This window comes from Nothoprocta perdicaria, unplaced genomic scaffold, assembly GCF_003342845.1.
Source record: "Nothoprocta perdicaria isolate Ctin4 unplaced genomic scaffold, notPer1 scaffold_66, whole genome shotgun sequence".
In the NCBI taxonomy this organism is placed as follows: Eukaryota; Metazoa; Chordata; class Aves; order Tinamiformes; family Tinamidae; genus Nothoprocta; species Nothoprocta perdicaria.
In genome coordinates this window covers 44,914-66,056 of record NW_020455932.1, presented here as the reverse complement: position 1 = coordinate 66,056, position 21,143 = coordinate 44,914, and the positions used below count along the sequence as shown (strand labels likewise).

At 41.2% G+C, this 21,143-nt stretch overlaps 1 protein-coding gene across 1 annotated transcript in view; it reads right to left on the bottom strand.

Annotated features, from left to right (window-relative positions):
* CUX1 (cut like homeobox 1) overlaps nt 1–21,143 on the bottom strand; it is a gene marked incomplete at its 5' end in the record, with an annotated part of 102,389 nt that overhangs the window by 40,720 nt on the left and 40,526 nt on the right. The window contains 5 exons of the mRNA XM_026050219.1: nt 484–580; nt 1,635–1,683; nt 6,813–6,871; nt 10,840–11,028; nt 13,669–13,773. Of these exons, the coding sequence (XP_025906004.1) occupies nt 484–580; nt 1,635–1,683; nt 6,813–6,871; nt 10,840–11,028; nt 13,669–13,773 (499 nt within the window). The remainder of the gene's footprint in view (nt 1–483; nt 581–1,634; nt 1,684–6,812; nt 6,872–10,839; nt 11,029–13,668; nt 13,774–21,143) is intronic.

The following is a 21,143-nucleotide window of genomic DNA, read 5'->3' as shown; positions in this document are numbered from 1 at the left end:
AAATGTGCACACAAAATATAAAAAGCCCACATTAGGAAATCTGAACGGCAAATACATTTCCCTGAAAAGAAAATATTTTGTTTTTCCAAAGCTGACCTGCTGGTAGTATATCTAAGTATATCACACAGGAAGATTATTGCGTTCTACATGCAAACATTTTGCATAACATTGCGTGTGGGGCAAGAGAAGTCTGGTGCCACACATGAATTTGTTCCCCAAACAGAAGACAACCTCAAAACCTACCCCTCAGTATGGTTTGTAATACCTCCCTCTTCTAACCTTTAAAGAGTCTCTGAGGTCTCCAAGTTTTATTTTTACTATCCTGTCTATAAACCAACAGAAATCCAACCTTATTCAGTGCTCGTCAGCTCTTCGACTTTCTGCCATGCATTAGCTCAGGCTCTCATCTCCCATTCAGCCCTCCCTTCCTCCCTCCACGAGGTACCAAATAAATGATAATAGTGGAAAATCATGTCAACCTACCACTCAGGTCACTATTAGTGATACGCAGCGTGGCGTTCTCAGATTGCAAAGAGCGGTTCTTCTCCAGCAGCAGCACCTCTAGGGGCTTAGATGCATCCTAAAGAAAATCAAAGTGGGAGGTTTATTTCCGAAAGTATGAAGAAACTCACTCAGTCACTAAACAAGATTTCAGAATAGAGGAAAAAAAGTGCTCATCTTTGCTATGAATGAGGCTGGGGAATTTGTAATACATATATTTGGGGGGCTCACTCAAGGTTCTTCCATGAGCCTAGATAGACTGTTTAATTTTTGTTGTTAATCATTCATCAATTTTGCATTATTTTGAGATGTGTAATGGAACATTTTAATAATCCTACTCATTCTAAAATGGCACTGGCATGCTTTCAAGTTAAAAGCTGCGGACTTCTTTTAATCTGATTAAAATAGGAGTTAAGATTTTATTATTTCTTCTACATCAGCAGACCAAAGCTAAGCATTTCCTTGAAATGCTGTGTTTCAGTGTAAGCAGTTTGTTGAAAAACAAAATCAGTCATGGAAACATGCCATTTACCTTCCACTAAATATCTAACCCTTGACTATTAAAGACCACCCTGAAAATTAATCCTCCTATATAGATATTCAGTTCACATTTCAGAAGCAGGCATTTAATTCACAACCTTCGATCTTAAATGAGATTAACTCACTGGAATATCAGAGATTTTTACTGCTGAGTACTCTGAGGTTTGTTTTCTTTTGTGAACATTATATTCAAGGTTAACAAAGATTTAAAAATGCTAAAATCCTTGCTCAGGGTACTCTCAGTTCAGGAAACATGCACATTTCAGCATAGTTCCAAACCAACACTAGTATCTTTTAAAAGACTCAGCTTCACAGCATTATGGTTATATACTCAAACACCAGCTGAAACATCATTCTTTGTCCTTGACCACTTAAAAAAAATAACAGGCAAAAAATGTTCAGCTCAGCTTTTTATATAGGAAAATCAGGAAAACACAGATCCATCCATATATCTGAATAGCTTATGGACATGTAGTTGCTCACAGCTTGTACAGATCAACAGGAAATTGTTCAAGCTTACACAAATGAATCGCAGCACTAAATAAATTATCAAACTACTGAAATAAGGAAGAAAACAAAAGTAGATTCAGTACCTGTGCACCCGAGCTTTCAGATGGTGCAAACTCCATGGATTTCAATATACTGTGGAAGGTAGAAAAACAATTATTGTCTATTTCTTCTTTTCATAATAAATCCACTAATGAGCATTAACAGTATAATTCCTACTCTCCAGCAACACTCTAAGTGATACCTTAACAACTTTCCTTGCAGTAATGCAATCTGATAATGAATATAGAATAACTATTCAAACTCGTTATTGGAGAAGAAAATTTTCTCAAGCGTCATCTAAATCATTCCATATGCAATCCCACCAGGCCAGTTTAAAGCGTAAATTTAAAGGTTAATAAGGATATAACATTTTAAGCTGTCAGAGACAATATAAATTTATCTGTGAAGCTTGAAGGGAATGAAAAAGTTGTAGCAAAGCAACAAAACAGGGGAATCATCATCGCAGTTGCAGTACTTTATATAATATACACCAGCTCACATATCAAGGAAAATATGCACAAATAATCTTCCCAACCAAGACACTACAGGCTAAAAGGCAGTTTTTCATTTTAATAACCTTCTAGCTCTACGGCAAAGGGAAGACACAATGGCACAGTATTTCTTAAGAAAAATGACAGATCTAAATATTTATAAATACATTAGGAAAAGAATCTGATAGTGTCATTGTCAATATTTTATTTAAATAGTGAGTGGTCAAAGGACGTCTCCCCTCAAAGTCTTCAAGTTACTCTTGTATCCTCTGGTAAATCAGAATCTTACGGGGCTCCAACCGTCTTACTATCTCTCTATAAATGTATATATAGATAGACCTCTCTATATATGTGTAGATAGATAGACAGATATTAATAGGCCTGCTGCAGGCAGAATGTTAAATTCCTAAGACAGAAGGCAGAAGCGATTTCAGCTTCTCATTCTTCAATGGAAACATCCATTTGTTGAAGAAAAATGCATGAGCAGATACAGGGCTTACAGAGCATTTCTCATACGTAAAGCACCAGGCACTTTGTGAAGCAGGGCAGAATAAGTTTAATTAGGTAACAAACATGGAAACTGAGTCACAAAAGGCCAGTGTTAACATGTCCAAAGTGTCTTTGGATGCTGCCAGGAGTCTATCAGGAACCCAATGCTCATTAGCTGCATCAGATTGCCCAGCGTCCAGCACTTCTATAAATCTGTCTGTGCATTAATCCAGAATTAGATGTACCATCAATTGGCCCTCTGGAAATCACTTGTCTCAGTGACTCATTCAAGATCACAAAGTCATGGAAAATCCAAGAGGGAGAAAAAAAAATAAAAGTCATCCTGAGGCAGAACCTCATCTGTTTTGCATCCGTGCATTACCCATTGCACACAGTGTTAATTCTGACAGGCATTCTTAGAAATGTAATAATTAATGAAACCCACAGAATTCAGGCCATCGGTTTCATAATATAACTGTTGGGCAGCACTTTTTGCCAGCAGAGATCCCTGCAGAGTGAGCTTTACATAAGATGCAAGCAACTACATCCCCCTGCTAGGACCCCTCAGCTTTGCCCAGCCACAGCACTTCACCTGCATGCAGAAGTGCCTCTGCTCTGCCATTACTGGCAAAAATGTCAACCAGAGCCATTACTTACTACTGGCTTTGGTTATTAAGGCCAGTGACACTGCAGTGGCACCATGGGCACATTTACCCAGGTTGCCACCCATTCCTGGGAGCAAGTGCTGCTTGGGGCGCCTATTGAGAGGCAGCGTTCTGCCCACCAGGACTAGAGGGTGTGGGAGAGGACCAATGCACAGAGACCCACCTAGAAAAACCCAGGTACTGAAAAGTAACTTAATTTTCACCCTCCCATGGACTCTGCAGCATGTCAACTTCTGAGAGGTTAGCAAAAAGCTATGTACTCCCTTCATGATGGCCAAATGAGGAGACCCATGAAAAAGGCAACCTGTAACATCAATGTATCCTGTGGCAAACGTTCGGTGGCAAATCACAGGTGTTTCTGCTTCATCCCTGTATTTGGATCAGCAGTACATGTCCAAAGTCATCTCCCGGTTTCCCCCACTTACCATGCCTGGGTTTGCCATGCAGAGCAGCCTTGGAGCACAAGACCTGGGCTCCCCTCCGGACGCAACTAAACGGCCAGGAGCTGCAGCTCTCCGCGGAGTGCGCGTGATCAGCTCTGACTGCTCACATGCAGCTCACAGAACCAGGCCAAAACTGGTCGGAACTACAAACTAACCCTGAACATACTGGGTGTGAGCATGGGGTTTTCAGCACCAAGGGTTTGGCTGTAAAAATCTGACCCTAATGCATAGGCCCTTCTACCAAATCCGTTCAGTTCCCGGGGCTCACTGTCCCGTGGGACAAGTGAGAGCTTGAACTGTGCAGCAGTTGCCATTCTTAGTGAGCTTGGAGCAGCCTGAACCCCAATTCAAACCTCTGCTGCAAACTTCGTGAATTTTACCTATTTTAAGTGCTACCCAAAATAGCCTTCTAGCAGTTACAGAGGTAATTTCCTTCTTCTGAAACCCCAAACATATTAAGAAACAGGTTAATGGTATCTTGACTTGCCCTTGAAGGACTACTCTGTAAAAACAGGCTTGTTTTTCAATCTATGTGAAGCTTAAACAACACAAAGCCAAAAAAGAGTCTCCAAATCAGGGAGTAAGATGTTTCCCCTTTGGATTCCAGGAGAATCTTTGCCCATGAGATCTTGGCTCAATCTGCTGTTCATAAAGATCAGTTACCTGCTTTGTAGAAGAATGAAGCTGTGATTAAAACCTGCATGTCTAAGACAACTTGGAAGTCCTTGTTTTAAACCAAAATGTGCATTGAACATTTCAATATTTTCTTCCCATGGGGCCAGCTGCAGAGCCAGGAAGGTCAGTGCTGCCTCGTTCCTCAAGAGAGGACTGAAAGGACAATCAGAGCTCTCTGATCTCAAAGCCAGGTTTAAAACCAATTTGGAACAAAAGCTGATCCAGACAGGAGGGCAATCTTCTGTCCCAGTGCTCAATATAGACCCAGTTAAGCTCCTCCAAGGATAAAAGTTGGCAGCCGTTAATAATCCCTCACTCTAGAATATCTGTAACACCTTTGTGAAGGCTAAGGAAAATAGAGGTCTCGAGTTTCTTTATGGGTGATTCTTCCACTTCTGGATTGTATGAGAAACATAAGGCCCTTTGGAAGGGTTTCTCTTAGCACTGAGTGTCTTAAACTTGAGACAAACTCTAAGAGAAAGCTACAATCACTAGGCAGCAACAGTCAGATAGGGGTTCAACTTGCTGTGGCTTTAGGAAACAAGCATCGATGCTGGCTGTGCTGTAGCTGCTCTAGAGTTAAATGAGGGTTTTGAAAATTACTCCTTTTCATATAGAGTCTAGGAACAGCCAAACTAAACCTCATGGATTCTTATGATTCTAAGATTTCATATGAATTGGAATATTATTAAGGTGATGAATTCCTCCTGATTGATTTTGTGTAAGAATATGCTAAATTACCCCTGTACTGTAGCTTCAAGTAACCAGTTGCTTGTAAGATGGACCATTAACCGTCTGGTAAATAAGAAGGTGAGAGGACATCCCTCGTACTCCCTCCCTTCCTTCTCCTTTGACAGCATGGAGCCTTTTTGGGGATCTTTCAGGCTCCATCCAAGAGTGTCCTCTGAGTCACACATGGAGCCTGGAGCTCCCACCAGCCAGAAGGACAGTGGAGAGATTCCAGAGCCCCATACGAGCAAACTGGCTGGGTTTCCAAATCCATCCTTCTTGGAAAGCTGCCTTCTCGGATGAGAAATGTTACCCGCAAATCAGGAAATATTAGAGCAGGAAAAAGAACCATCTGAATTTTCACTGATCCAAGAAAAAAAATCATCAGTTCCTGCAATAAAGAGATGTCCAAGAGGACGAGCAGGATTCTCTTTCCCCAATATGCAGAGCCACATTAACACTACTGTAGCATAAATTCACATGGCTTTCCATTCATCCCTTTCCTCGTGTATGTTACTCTCTATATATGTATATTTAAGGTAGTATTGCCAGGAATACACAGATTCGAATGAATTTCATACCTAAAGTAGAAACAATAAACCAGGCAGGATTTAAAACTCATTTGCCATTTCAGTATATTCCCATACACACTTACAATGTGAATTTGACAGCAGCAGCCTAATTCACATACATTACATTACATTCACATACATACAATAAAAGGGCAAAAACTGGCTGAAACCCGAAGCTGCATTTACTTAAGGCAGCAGAGAAAACAGACATATTTAGCTGGGCCACTGGAATGTATTAGCTTGTTTTAAGACCAGTTAAATTGAGGTATAGCAACCAATTAAGGAAATGGACAGCTCATTTTGTTTTATTGCAAGGTACACCTACACGAGCATGTTGTGCAGTTGGCAACACACCAGGATGGCACCAGTGGGGCTGGGAAGGGCACCGGAGCCGCACGGCCCCTGGGCTTGCAAACCCAAACTGCCTTTGCGTATTCTCCAGGGACTCGTATACGACTCCAGGCTTATGAGAAATGCCTCGTTAAGGCAGGTAACACTGTCTCAATCTTCTTCAAAGACACACAAAAATGCCAGAATGAGGTAGGAAGAGATGCAGTTATTTAAACCTCGACAACAAACATATTTCTAGTCAAAAATCATCTCTTCCGAACCTGACAGCTTATCTTGTTATGGTTTAAAATGAGGCTCTTTCAAGTCTCTTAAGAAACCCTTGGATTAGGAAGAGACTGTTTGCAATATTAGTTTGAATCCACCATATATTAGCAAAAATATACCACGAAACAAGCAGTAAAACAGTAAGTGCTGGACAACGGCTGGCTGAGATAGAGAGAGGGTAATATGGCCAAAGGTCCATGTTAGAAAACCCCAAGCAACAACTTCATGTAAAGAGTTCTCAATCTAAAATACCAGAGATTTTCAATCTTTTTAGCCTGGTGGACCATAATTTTAGGGTCCATTCTTCATGGGCATTGTCATTATTGGCTATTGCAGTAGTGGGTTGCAGCAAAAGAGGAGCGCTCTCAGATACAGCAGTTGCACTGGGTCTGCATGCAGTTGCAGGCAAGATGCCTTATTTCCCTGTCTTTGTGGTTTTGACTGAATTCTTTATTGTTCCAAGAACACGGATTTGTGGCTTTATTTAACAGGCATTGTTAAACTAAAGTTTGTGAAAAAATTATGTCAGCATTTAACACTTACTTTAATTCTTTCTTAACCTCTTCATAATCAGCCTGTCCTTTCAGTTTTTCTTCCAGTTGCTTTAAAAGAAAGAACATGGATTTAATTATTTAGATTTCTTTTCTGCAGGCTTTCAAAATCAACTTTAAATTATTCCATATATACAGCAGTGCACAAGTGAGGGTTAATGACTCATACCTAATTTACATATATTAGAAAACAAACTATAACCAATTCAACATAAACACAATTAGACCTTACTCCTTCTACAGAATGCCAAGCACTAGAGAATTCGGAAGGTCACAGCTTGGCTGTTTGCAAAGCTGCTATCAGGCATCCAAAAAAAGAGATTGTGGCGGGGAAAGAAGCATTAGAAAGGGGTTGTTCACATTTTCCCAAAACCAATAAATGGAGGAGATAAGAAGGATGCTCTAGCACATACTGTATTCTTAGTAGGGCAGTTCTTGATAAGCTTATCTACACAAAAAAGGAAAAGAAAAAAAGGAAGAAGCTGTTACAGCCTGCACGGTGTAAGACTTGGATAACCACTCAAGCTGGAGCTGGACCATATCGTTTTCAAGAGTTACTTATTGCACTGCCTCGTAGGGAGGTATCAGGAGGCCTAAAACACAGCGACACAGAAGGGTTGTGGGTTACGGTGCTGGCAGAGGCCACCCTGGTTTGTGCCGGGGGTTCTTTGCTTGGGCGGGAAGGCCCTGTCGGAGCAAGGACAACCATGAGGCTTGGTGGGGAGCCACAAGAGGCTGCCTTGCTGCCACCTGGCCTCAAAGGCACTGACAGAGGGGTCCTCCCTGCTTTGTGGTCCTTTCAAAGTCCCCGTTCCTGCTTTTGGAGTGTCAGGTACAGGATGGAGGTGCTGCTGTCAAGAGGCCTCCTTGGGTTTGCCCTCCTGGCCATGCCTAGGGCAGAGCCTCTCCAGCCCTTTATACTGTGGGCCAGTGCACTAGAGTGAATTTAAATATATATATATATACACACACATATCTACACCCCCCGGTTTAATGTACCAGCTACTTATGCAAAGATATGTTAATAAGAAAGCCTTTTGTAGGGCCAGATATAAAATACAGATGAAAAAATGATTTTCCTTTGAAAGTCAATGTAAAATACATGTAACTCCATGTAGGCATATGCGCTGCCCAACTTTCAGAAAATTTTAGCTAAAAAAAAACCCCACAGTTTAAAAAAAGAAGATACTGATGGAATGAAGCTACTTCAGAGTCTGGGGATATAAGATCACTTTTATGATGCTGTAACAGTAGGGCAACCTACAGCATTTTACTTTGACCAGTATTGAAAAAAAAAAAAAGAAACCAAAAAACTACATACACATCCATCATTCCCAAGTAGCTAATATAGAAATTGTTGCCATGGAAAACCTGCACCTTAATGTATACTCTTAATAAACAATCCAAACTAACATCTGAGCAGGCAGTGCCTGTATATATGCAGATCATTTAGGCCCTTGGCATCTTCCCAGTCAATGGCTGCTTTAAAATGTATTAGTATGGTAATTGCCTCAAAGAACCCTGTAAAATGCACAGAACAGAGTAAAACAAAAGTTCAAGCTGTGAGACAATCTGGAGGAACTAATCTCTTGCACTAAATATCAACCTGGTTAATTCAGACAAAACACAGCATATTCCGACTTCCTCCAAACGCACAAATGCACAGAGGCAGCGGACAGAAGGAAAGGACCCAGGGTTTTTCTACACGCTAAATTTGGGAATATCTCATGTCAAGGAATCATCATCAAGCACTCACTGACCCAGGGAACAACAATTTTTCAGCACAGACAGACTGGGCCCCCTCTTGTTTTTAGCAAACAGATAATCATCACCCTATCAATAAATAATTGAAATGTCTTCCCTCAGTTAAAGTAACTGTGTATCAAGCGGCTTAATATGTTAAAACACTCAATGAGAGTAACATTTTAGGCTAGTTCTCAGTGATAAAGCAAAAAGCCCATAAAAATTAAAAGTGTCTTCTTCAAGTAACCAAAGTCATTTGATTTTAATGTCTTGGCTAACCAGCACTAAGCTCTAACTTCCAGCAGCAAAGGGTTAATATAATCACAATTAGAAAAGTCTTGTTACTAGAGGACATGTTTTGATTATTAGATCAGATGAAGATAAAGAAGCAATAATTTTTGAAGTATTTCTGCATTGTTTCATTAAGTCATGGAGTATTAAAGAATTCCCCCAAGATATGGTCTGAGAACATTGCTTTAATTTGTGAAACCTTGATTCATTTCTTTGTGGAGGCAACCATTACAGGCTTAGTTATTTTGGAAGCAATTCCTCTATACTCAAACATGAGATTGACACATCAGCACTGAGATTTCTTTTGTACAACATATCTCAGATGCAGGTTTTCCCAGCACTCTGGGGAAAGAAAACGTATTTTAAGCATTTTTTGTAGTGCAGCAAATAAGGTGAAACAGGGTTGAAATGACTAAAACTTTTCTCAGTAGAGTCACTGCTTCAGACCCTATCAACAGGAACCTAAATACAGAGCATTAGCCAGACAAGCCTATGAGAAAATGGAAGGAGATTACTGAAATGAAAATCAAAGACCTGCTCTGTCATTTCTATGATCCTACTCCCTTTGAAGTTAATGGCTAAACTAATACTGACCTCAACAGGAACATGCTTTATTCTAAGAAAATCTGTCAAGTGCAAGGACTCAAGATATTTTCTATCAGGCTTTATGGGGAAAAAAAGTTAAAAAAAAAACCCCAAACAAACAAACCATAACATGGGTGTAGCCAGCAAAATCTGTCCCTCCAAATGAGGCCAGCTCCTTTCTCCCTCATTAAGAGTAGTGCACACATGGTGACAGATGGGCAGAGACTGATACCATCAATATGGGAAATGAATAGATTTTCTTTGCTCTGCTGAATTTTCATGAAAATTCTGCAAAGTTGTCCTAAAACATGCAAAAAGTGTGCTGAATGCAGCACTTGGAATTTCATCCCTACCAAGCCTTTGCCCACATAAAGAATGCTACAGCAAAGCAAAATGAGCATCCTCTAGAAGTCAGCTGAATCGGGACAATTTGTAAATTTTGGCTGAACATTAAATCATTCTGATAGAGAATAGTCACCCACGCCACAGTTAGCTAAGTGGGTACTACCAGCCTTCTGCTTTCAAAAACTCTCAGGCTATAAAAACCTAAAAAACTGTAAAGCCTTTAATGGAATAGATAAGTTTATCATGTTTTTCCACAAGAAGCTCATAGATGGTAGAACAAGGAAGGAGACAGGGGTAGCAGGAAGCAGATTCAGAACAGATATCAGGAAGCATTTCTCAGGCTTACTGATAGATCAAAACCATGGGGAAGAGCAAGTAAAGCCAGAGGTAAAGGGGTCACTCGGGAAGCAGGTAGATATTTCTGTTCCTGCGGTTTTAAGAACGTGCCACGGGGATGCAAAGGAGCACGCTAAATATCAATGGCAATGACTGTTCTGAAAAAAAAAAAAACAGCTGAAAAAAATCTCAAAATTCTTATTAAGGCTAAAAAGCCTGCCTTTTTAAAATTTATTTGTTTCCATGCAGTAAATGATCCGTCTCTCTCTTCCCATGGAGGGCTGGAGGGGCTAGTGGGCAACTTCAAAGACATAGGGCACAGTAAGTGTTCCTGGCGGATCAGCAGTACCAAACATTGGAAGGAGAATTAAAGGTTTTAAAAGCTAAACAGGATTTTCTGTGCCTTTTCCACTTCTGCCACTTCACTACATATCCATGGTAATTATGTTTTGGTTTTTGTTGTTGGCTTTAATTCTAACGGTGGCTATGCCACCATAAACAAATTTCACAACAATGACAGTGAGAAAAAGGTAAATTACAGCAAAACTGTGATCAACCCGACTAAAATGTCCCATAAACTGGAATTCACCAGCATTCTGAGGAAGTAAATAGCTTTTATGGTGCCTCTGAGAACCACAGAAAGCTTATATTAGTAAAACCCAATATTGGTGTGTCAGTCATCTGCTTGAAAAAGCGCTGAGCATGGAGCAGCTCCTTACTTTGAGCGTGCTGTTCTTGGCAGTCAGCTGCTGCTCCAGCTGTGAGATTTGGCTGCTGGAGTTCTCCCGCAGTTTGGTGAGGCTGCCCTGGAGTCTCTGGACGTCTTCTACGAGCTGGGCAATTTCCCGCTCCTTCGCAGCCAGTTCCACTTCCAAGCTGGACCGTGTTAGCACCTCAATGGCCTGCTCCTGATGGGAAAAGATTTAATATCAAACCACACAAACAAAGGCAACGAGCTGGAAGGAGGGGCAGTGAGGAAAGGACTGAGCACGGCACAAGGGACAGAAACCACTTCTAAATCTGGGACTCTCTGGCTGCTGCCCTGAAAAGAAACAATCCCTTCACTCCTCACGATTACTCTTTGGCAAAATGGGGATAAGGGAGGGAATAAATTTCCCTGTTTTGGAAGCGTACTGGGAAGGCACAGCAGCGAAAGTCAAAGGGCTCTATTTAGCCCTATTCATTATTAATAGTCCAAGTGCTTTGACAACTAGGAAAATCTGTGCTTACAAAATATTAATCAGATAAAATATTCCGAAGTAATGGAGCAGAATTTCTTAATCATGGACTGCAGAGACATGTGCCTTTGGCTCTTCATATGCATGCCACTTATTTCAGGCAAAATTGTCAAAAATTGCCACGAACTGCTATGATGAACTTACTCCTTGCATGAAAATCGTTCACTGTTACGTTATTGCTAGCAACGAATGCGTCCCCTCCATGGGGCACACGTGACAACTCTAAGATGAGGGCATTCTCCTCTAGGCCTCCACTTTTTGAAACCTCCTTCCCTAAATCAAGATATTTTTTCTGCTTTCCACAAAAAAAGCTTGTGACTTTCCAGAAGGGCACATAATAAGGAGGGAAAGAAATAGAAAGAAGGCGGTAAATTCAGCAAAGATAATACAGACTAAAAGCTGTCTCTTTTGTCTGCTTTTGGCATTAGGAGATCAATAGCTATAAAGCATGGGAAGCTTCTGAACCTCTTCCATGAAGACTGTAAGGAAATTCTTGTGTGGATCTAGGGAGCACCAGGTAGTCCGGTAATTAACACATATTCCATTAAAACCCCTAAGAAGCTCCTTAGAGGTTAATGTAACCTCTGTAAGGTTCCTCTCTCCCTCTCAAACCACCAGTGAAGCAGGAAAGGATCCATTTACCCCATGGGAGACCCTGATAGTCAATAGAGCCTTATACCAAAGGTGCTATGGTGAAAGAGCTGAAAATTTAACCCACTGCTGCTGTCACCCAAGCAATTGCTGTGCAATTCAAGATGACACTGCAGCAGATTGAAACACAGCACATTCCCTCTTTCCTGGAGAATACAGGCACAACTAAACACCTTTTTTTCCCCTATCTTGTAAACATTTAGCTTAGTTCTCGGTGACTACGTACCATTGTGCCTCTCAGAAACTGCATGTACGAACAGCAGTTAACAACACTCTTCTATTACCTTGAATTATACTTTTAACTTGAAAAAAACCCTCTAATTTGCTTGCATGAAACATCACAAGTTGTATAATCATCTGCTGCTTATGCCTATTGAGAATAGAACATAGAGTCTGAAATAAGATAGATAATGATCATTTTCATCCTGCAGTAGTTGTCATATTAAATATAAATGAAGTGCAGAAGTACTATTAAATACAAGAAAGACCTAATGTTAAAGTAATGATAAGACTAGGACACAAGATAGGAAGAGGCAGGTAATTCAGAGTTACAAGTGATATTCAGGCTTTTTATTATGGATTTTTTTTTGCTTTACAGCCTGCGTCTACAGCTTTAGACTCCTCTGAGAAAACGCTGGGTCATATTAAAAGCAGACGGAACAGATCTGCAGGATTTATGGCTTGTTGCTCCTCTGCAAATATATTTTAAAGGCAACTGTGTGTGTTCCCGATACCAGTGTCAAGACTGCACTTAGCTCACAGGAAAACCCGAGGATCACAGTATTTTTTGGTTAAATTCGCTGCTCAGAAGTAGACCTAGTTGTATTTGATTGCATATTTTTATTTAAATATTCCCAGTTCTTCTTTGGGAAGCAAAAATTAACCTAACCTGTGTGTTCATCTGTGATACCTGCTAAGGGGGACCAGCTGGAGTCCTGCACAAGCACTGGGTGCCTGGCAGGTCCCCTCGGCCCGTGCTGCCCACCCCCAAACTTCCCGAGGTTTCATTTAGAAGCCTTTAGAAGAAGGCAGCAACCAAACAGACCTTTGGGAGGAAAGAGTATCTTCCCAGCTCCCTGGGTTTCTTCTAATTGATTTATTTTTGTATTTTACAGGAGAGAAATATTCATGGAAAAATAGAATAACAGAGAATTTCCTCTCCAGCTTCCCTGAAAGCCACACGCTGGGAACAACATTTCCTAGCAGTGGGCTTGGGCTAAGCTATTTAGGGGGAGGTAAAGCGAACACCCTCATCCCAAAGCTTCAGCCCTTCACCCCATGCTCACAGACGGAGTGTGCTAGGGCTGCTCAAGGCACACATGCCACATGCTACTGCTCTTATTTCTCCTCTGTTGAAGCTCTTAGCAAGTCAAAATAATTTGTGGCTGTTGCTGCTCTCTGCCTGGACCCTGGCAGCTGAAGATGCCCGTGCACGATGTGTTCACTAAGGCGCAGGGTCATTCCTGCCCCTTGCGTGCTCTTTTGCAGCCTCTGACCACCTCAGTACGTTTAACAAAACAGCAAGGCAGAGCAACGCCATCCCAGCTCAGTTTATTCTTCCAAACCCTTCTTTCTTAGAGCTATGAGCTCTAAAAATTGGAAGAGCTGTACTGCAGGAATGCCAGAAACCTGTACGAGTCAGTAAATATTTTCTCTCACCACATCAGGTGCCTTCTGGATCTGCGTAGCGAGTTGGAGAGATTTGTTGGCTGACGAGAGCTGCTCCCTTAAGGTCTCCGCCTCTCTCTGAGCCACCTCTGCCCTCTGAAGGAAATGAAAAGGGGTGAAAAGAGAAAGTACATCCAGTTTAACAACTGACAATTATTACAAGAACATTCATCAATTCATGCCTGACTGAATATAATTGATTTCCTAAACACTCAACCTAATAAATGTTAGAAAAAAAACATAGAATGTGATGGATTTTTATTTTAAACAGTACAAGGAAGAAATAATTGAGCGATTATGACAGTAATTTAACGCTAGGAGCAAGGAATCCCCTGCTGATACTAATGCTGCGGCCCACTGAATTTCCCAGACTGAATAAATACAAGTGGAAATGGAGTCTTTTTATTCAATTTCTTTCCATTCTCATAGACCAAGCAGATTTTATTGCAAGGTTCCTCATGGGAATAATTCTCAGGGGTAAACGCTGAATTAAAAGATATTCTGACCACTCTCTCTAGCACACATACAATGTTGCGGATTGTCTTTCTTCAGTGATTATTTCCCCAAACATGAATTGGTCGCCTCTGTTCTTTCAGCAGGTCTATTTATTCAGCAATATTTAACCCTGAACTGCCAATTCTGCAGATCGGTTACCGACTGCTGAGGTTTTTATGCAGTATCTGATAAGTTCGTGACTTGGCCGCTGGACAAAATTGCCATACAAATATCAAATGATAACAGGAAGGCAGGATTCTGCGGAAAGATTTTCCATGCAGGAGCTTGGGTGGAGACAGGTGCCTAGTAACTTCAGGCAATTAATAGCAGCTAAGTGTTTTCCATTACTGCTTAGTAGTTTTCATTAGGAAAAGGGAAGCAAAATCTGGTTATTTATACCCTATATATTCCCTACAGCCTAAAGGCTTTTTTCTTAACCATATTCTTTTCCTCCTGGAGTAATCACTGCTTATCACCTGGGCTGCTCCATGCAGTTCTTTTCACGTTTGGCGCGAAAAAATAAGCCAAAACCATAAAGCTAAAACAAAAAGACCTTCTATTTCCACCTTTGTCATCTCTTCCAGGAGCTACTTCTCATCAAGGCCAAAACTTTTATTCACTGTCTCTTATCCTTTACACCAATGTCTTCCTTCTATTACTGGATAATAAATTCACACTTCCATCTTAAAGACACCCAAAACTCCCATATTCTGTGTTCCAAACTCCTCTCTTTTTCAGTGAATATAAAGACCTGTGTTCCTTAGAAGTCTCTGACTTCTGCACTAGTCAGGCAGAGGCTCTGCCTGCATGGTTAATCAATCAGTAAACTAAAGACAATCAAATCCTAAATGCATCATTGGTGCTATTTGCTCACAACATTATATCAAGTGATTTTGCAAAGGTTCTACAGCAGTAATTAAAATGCAAGTGTAAAAAGTTGAACAATGGGGCCCTCGCAACGAGAACACAGGATGCAGCCTATTGAGCACACAAACAAATGGCAGCAGCATTAAAAAAGCAGACCAAAATGAGAGAAAGTTGCTGTTTTTGTGGCCGGATAAGATTGGGATAAATAAATAAATAAACAAACAAATACAATATATATATATGTATATATTATCCTGCATTTCAGAGTGAGAGAAATCATTTCCTCTCATTTCATTTGCTGTGTATATGAATATATTGATCTAATAACTGCTAAGGAACTATTGCAAAGCAGGGCAAGTTACTCCACTGCAGTACTTGCTTTTGTATCTCCTGTTGTATAAGTAATGGCTTTTGCAGCCTTGAGCGATTCTGCTGATGGCTTCCATTCACAGCAGCATTGTTTTGAGAACCTACTCCGTTTGCATGCAAGGAAGCCACAAAGGATGTTTCTAATAGATGTTACATCTGCATATACAGTAAGCTGTCAGTTGCCCTTTCTACACAGGCTCCCCAGCCAATTCCCAACACCTGTTGCAATCCTGTGAATAATATTCACCAAGATTTCAGAGTATGCATTGTTAAAAATAAATCAGCAGAAACTTTGGACGATTCTGCTTGGAAAATACTGGTCAGTTTTACATTTTTTTCCCCCAGAACATAAGCTTTCTAGAGACAGAATTATATACATTTTCAGAGCCCTCTGCATGTCTTTAGTGAATGCCTTTGGCATTCAGAAAGCATTTATGGGCAGTATTGCAAGATAAATCATAAATTATACATTAAATGAAATTAAGAACGTAATGCTTTCAGAACTGTGTGCTTGGAAGTTTTCAAAAGCCAAAGCCAGTCCTGCTCGCAGGTCCAGTCACCCCGCCGTGCATACTGCTTTATGAATTGCACAGGAACATGCTGCTTGCTTTTCTGCAGTGAAACCTTTCTCTGCCCAGCTCACTGGATGAGCGTTTTGCACCAAATGACATTTTGCTTCATCCTCCCGCTCAGCATGCGGCCTCTGTGGCTTACGCAGGGCAGCCTAAGCCCATCCTCCTCTGACGCCAGAGCCGATGGCTTCTTGGCCTTGGCTTTGCCCCTCTGCTACCCTAGCGCTTTGGCACGAAAACCCTCCAGATGAAACAGCAAGGAATAACGCCCCAGGCCCGGGAATGCCAAGAGGAGGCTCTGCTTGGAAACCTCCTCCAAGAGCCTCCTCCGGCCGCTCTCACCTCTTGCTGCCGCTGTCCCCACATGCGTTTCAGTCGTTGCTCTTTCCTGAAAGCTTCACCGCCGCTATCTGCCCCCCAAGCAGCACCTGGAGCCGCCTCGTGATACCCACTGGCTGCCAGGGCTTGTCTTATCCTGCTGCTTCCCTCCTCCCTCCTTCGCCTTGCTGGTTGTCCTCAAAATCCCCTTGTCCTGCTCCCTGCCCACCTCACTGCTCCTCCCCGCGCTCCATCTCCACGCACCGGATCTGGTTCCTGCGGGTCCACGTGGTCACTGCCCCCGTCATGCTGCCCTCCTGGGCCGGGGCAGTGTGTGACCAGGTCCTCTGCACCAAAACAGCTCTGGCGGATTGCATGGAAAAGGGAAGAGCCCGGCTGGCTCCTGTGCGCCCAGCCAGTGCCGCGGCAGCCTGCAGCGTGCTCTGGACAGACATCGACATCAAAGCTGGCAAATTCAAACCAGATTTCTCCTCAGATTTTTTCAGATGTTTCCACCACGGCCAGAGTTGGGGCTTTTTTTTTGCTACTTGAAGCGACAGAAGATGCAGCCTGCAGAGAAAGTCTCATCCTGCCTCCTTGGGCACCAGGGCCTGGCCCGGCACCGTGGGCACAGCAGGCCGCTCGTCCAAACGGCAACCAGCTCTTAACATGTGGCAAGAAGCAGATTTTTTCCCCTAATCTTGTTCTTAGAAATGGCTGAAAATTTTCCCTTGAAACAACAAAGAGCATTCAGCCAAGCAGCCAACATGGAAAATAGCTAAAGTCTAGCAAACTTACCCAACTTGGAGCCACAGGAAAGGTCAAATGGCCTTTACTTTCTATCCGTATTACTTAAGAAACACGTATTTCATACTAGAGTTGGCTTTGATCGTTCAGTGCTAAAACATTTGGCTTGTTACTATTCAAGCTCCTACAGACTGCCTAGAAGAACAGCAATGACCATTGCCAGGCCCTCTGTTCGCCTCAGTCTTGAATCCTCTGTTAACACCTAACGCTGCTATCATGCCTCGGGCACACAATTCCTCCTGCTTTTCTATAGCATCAGTTATCCAGGCTAAAGTTCCCTCCCTGCTACAATAAATATTCCAAAATACTTCAATTCTCCTTAATATCCTATGTAAATATTATACTGCTAATTGTGAAGCCAGTAGGTCGTGATCATAACGTTGCTATGTGCTTACCAATTAAAAAAAAAAAAAAAAAAGAAAAAGATTTATACAATAGATCCAGGAAAATTATTCTCATTGTTTCCTGACAAGATAATGAATAATGTGAACCAAGTGCTCCGCTTCTTACTGTAAAATGTTAATTTGATCAAAGACCAGCCATGTGAATAGAAAAATGAGATGCTTACAAGCAAAACCTAAGACCTTTCGCTTGAAAATCCAGAAGCCAAACTGTACTTTCCTATTACATCCTATCTACCACACTATACATGGCAAAATCTTACTATAGGCTACCGAAGTGTATATTATTAGCATTTTTTTGGAAATTAATGAGCTCAATTATGGCTGTAGTTACAACACTAGGTTTTAAGCATGTATAGCTCACACTCTTACGCATAGGGCTCGCGCACAACCTATGATTTTCAGAGTATAAGATCAATTAAACCCCTCTGGTTCTATGTGTTTTACAAAAATTCTAACACTGGAGATATAAACATTTATTTTAAAACTTTTTCTCCCCCTAATTTTACACGACAACAGTAAAGCAGCAGAAAATCTGTGACAGGAAAGACTCTCCAAGGCTCTGGCACCTATTCTTTCCAGCAACGGAGAATTACGTAAAAAAGCGGGGAGGAATGAAAACCCAACAAACAGAAGAGGTTGGGCTGTCTTCATTCCTGTCTTCAGGCTATTGTGCTTTCCTTTCCACACTGAAAAGCTGCCAGCTAAATGTATTCCCAACTGAAAGCCTGGCATTTATAAGGAAACTCCTGTGTTTTCATGAAAATATTAAGCACGTTTTGCCTTTTCCATGCACGGATCCCAATGCATTTTATAAAAGGAAATGTAATTATTCCTATTTCACAGATAGGGAAATTAAATCATGGGATTAAGCAAATGATCTCACCAGCAGACAAACTGCAATCAGTGGAGCTATAGCGCAAGGCACTAGCTCACTGCAAAGGCAGTCAGAAATAAAGCCCAGTAATTCCAACAGGTTACATGTGTTACACCTTGGGGCAGGTGAAGGAAACATATTCAAATGTTCAGAAACGTGAACATTTGAACCTGAAACCTGAAAACAGGGACTGCTTGACCCTTGTTTTAATCATGTTGGAGGATCTGAGCTAAACCTGCTTCTGAATTGCTCTTTTGCTATCACCATCCCACCGCACTTGTGTAGCAAAGAGGTGAATTTATTCCATCTGTTGCTCAAAACCCGTACATATTTTACAGCAAATTCACTGGGAATATATTTTCAAACAAATTTCTAATGTGATTTCTTAAAGATAGGAAGGGACTATAGTCGATGAAAGGGAAAAAAAAATTGAGAAAAACATTTCATTAAGATGACCTCATGAGTCTTTGTTTCTACTTCTGCAGCAGACGCTATTTATTATTATTATATAATATATTATGTCTATTTATGTTTTCCAGTGATGGTTTGGTTCAAAAATGCTTAAAATCATTATGTCTTTCTGTACAAAGCTGAAAATCTCTAATATGACATTTCTTTGGAGTATAAGGTATTGACCCAGCCTAGATTCTCTATGAAACTTGTAAGATGCACAATTGGGCAACTCGGGACAAAATGTAGAAAGGGAAGGACAATTCATTTGAACAAATTTATCTCAACTATCTGTGACCTACTGCCATAAACATTTATTAAAAAAATGTAAACCTTCAAATGTACAGAAAATAGCCAACTATATGTATTTATATAAAATCTATATTTAAACACCCAGGCTAACTGTTGTACATGCTGCAAAGTACACTGGAGCTTCATTAACAACAGTGATTGGAAATGATAATATTCTGGGAATCAAACAATAAAAAATTCAAAGATGCTGTATCCCAAACTATGATAAATCATTTATTTTGACAAGTAAGGCTAGTTTAGTTTTAATTATTTATTATTATACTTCGTAGCATATCAGAAAATATGCAGTGATTTATTGTGCAAAATGAAATCTTAATAAAACAAGTCCCTTCCCCAAACTAGCGGATGATTAAATCTTCATGGAAATGTGAGCATAAACTCTTAGGTATTTTTGGTAGGAGCTTGCAGGTTATTCATTTGAAAGCAAGCAATTCTTTTAACTTCAGCCCTTTACTGCTTCCAAGCCCTCCAAGTAACCCAATTTGGGGGATTAAGAGAGAAACAGAGAGCTTGTGGCTCACACACAAAGCATCTGGCTGCTAAAGCAAGCAGGGCTATGGGAGTAAAACTCGCCGCTGAAGCCCCATGTTATGGAGCTGTTGAGTGGTTCCTCTTGCAGGAGATGTTAGTAGGCCAGTCATCTTCACGTACTACTCCCCCTTGTCTGTCTGTACCTCTCAAGTCTTCCAAATTTAAAGTCTGAAGTCTTTAAGGCCTTAAGTCTTTACAATTGTGTCTCACCTTCCATTCTCATTCCCTCTGAGCATCATCCCAGCTCTGGTGCCCCTGGCGCGGGGCGTCCCACTGACCAGCTCAACCCCTTCCTTCCCATTAGTCATTTATAATTCCTTGGCCTAGATTATATTTTTGGGAAAATTCCCATTATACCTTAAGTTAGATGTAATGTATACCTCAAGTTAATGATACAAGAGAGAGAAATCCTAACTTTGTGGTCACTGCCGCTTATTCTCTCTGAGCAGAAAATCTCAGTGCTCTGTGGTATTTAAGGTGATTATGCCTAAGAGTCTCTTCCAGGAACGACAGTAGAGGGGCAGCATGCAAACAAGTCCGCAGTGCTCTTGCATGAAGCCATTTGAGGAACGGAATGAGGAAAAAATAGTGGGATGAGAGTGGCGATGGAGCTGGGATGATCCATGGAGCCGCCATGCGGCACCTGGCTAGACACGACCGGGGGAATCACAGCATTGTGAGGCCTCCCTGGCTTCCCTACCCAGAGAACTGGACGAAAGTCAAGAATATATCCACCCTCTTGTCACTGCATTGACCTCAAGTCAGAGAAAGAAATGGTATTTCCCACCTCCCCTTAAGAATTTGCAGCGTGTCACCACATAAAGCAAAGAGAGTTCACAAATCTCAACTATGGGTTTAAGAGTGGCAGGAAAGGAGAAGGGGATTTTCAAGAAGTACTAGTTATTTAAAAATTTCAAGCAAATATAGCTCATATCTTCAGCAGAAGCATGTTTGCTGTTCCAGGGATTTCTCCTCCGAAACACAGTGCAGTTTGGGCCAACAGGAATTTTGGAACAGCAAAACATCACATCAAAATCGGCAAGTTAACTTCTTTATCCTCAAAGGAAGAAGCATGCTGAGCATTACTTTGGAAAGGTAGCCTTAATAACAGGGAAAAAGTACTTACCGAAACGGTAAAAGGAAATGTTAATCTAGCTATTAAATACATAATTATGTGAAGTACTTGTTTCTGCAAATGTAACACTTAAGACTCATGCAAACTCACTTTCTGACCAAAGCAAAGGATTTAATTTCTTCCCATTTCTTTCAGCCATGAAGTGAGGCAAAGTGTAAGAAATGCTGCTACAATAATTATTTAGTTATCTTTTGGAAAGTGTTTTATGAAGGTAAACCAACAAATGAGGACTATAGAACGGCTCAGCAACACAGCCGAGCTAACCTGCCTGCTGCTGCTGCTACAAAAGGCCAGTCTGGTTCTTCTGCCACTAATTTTCCTCCTTCTTTTCT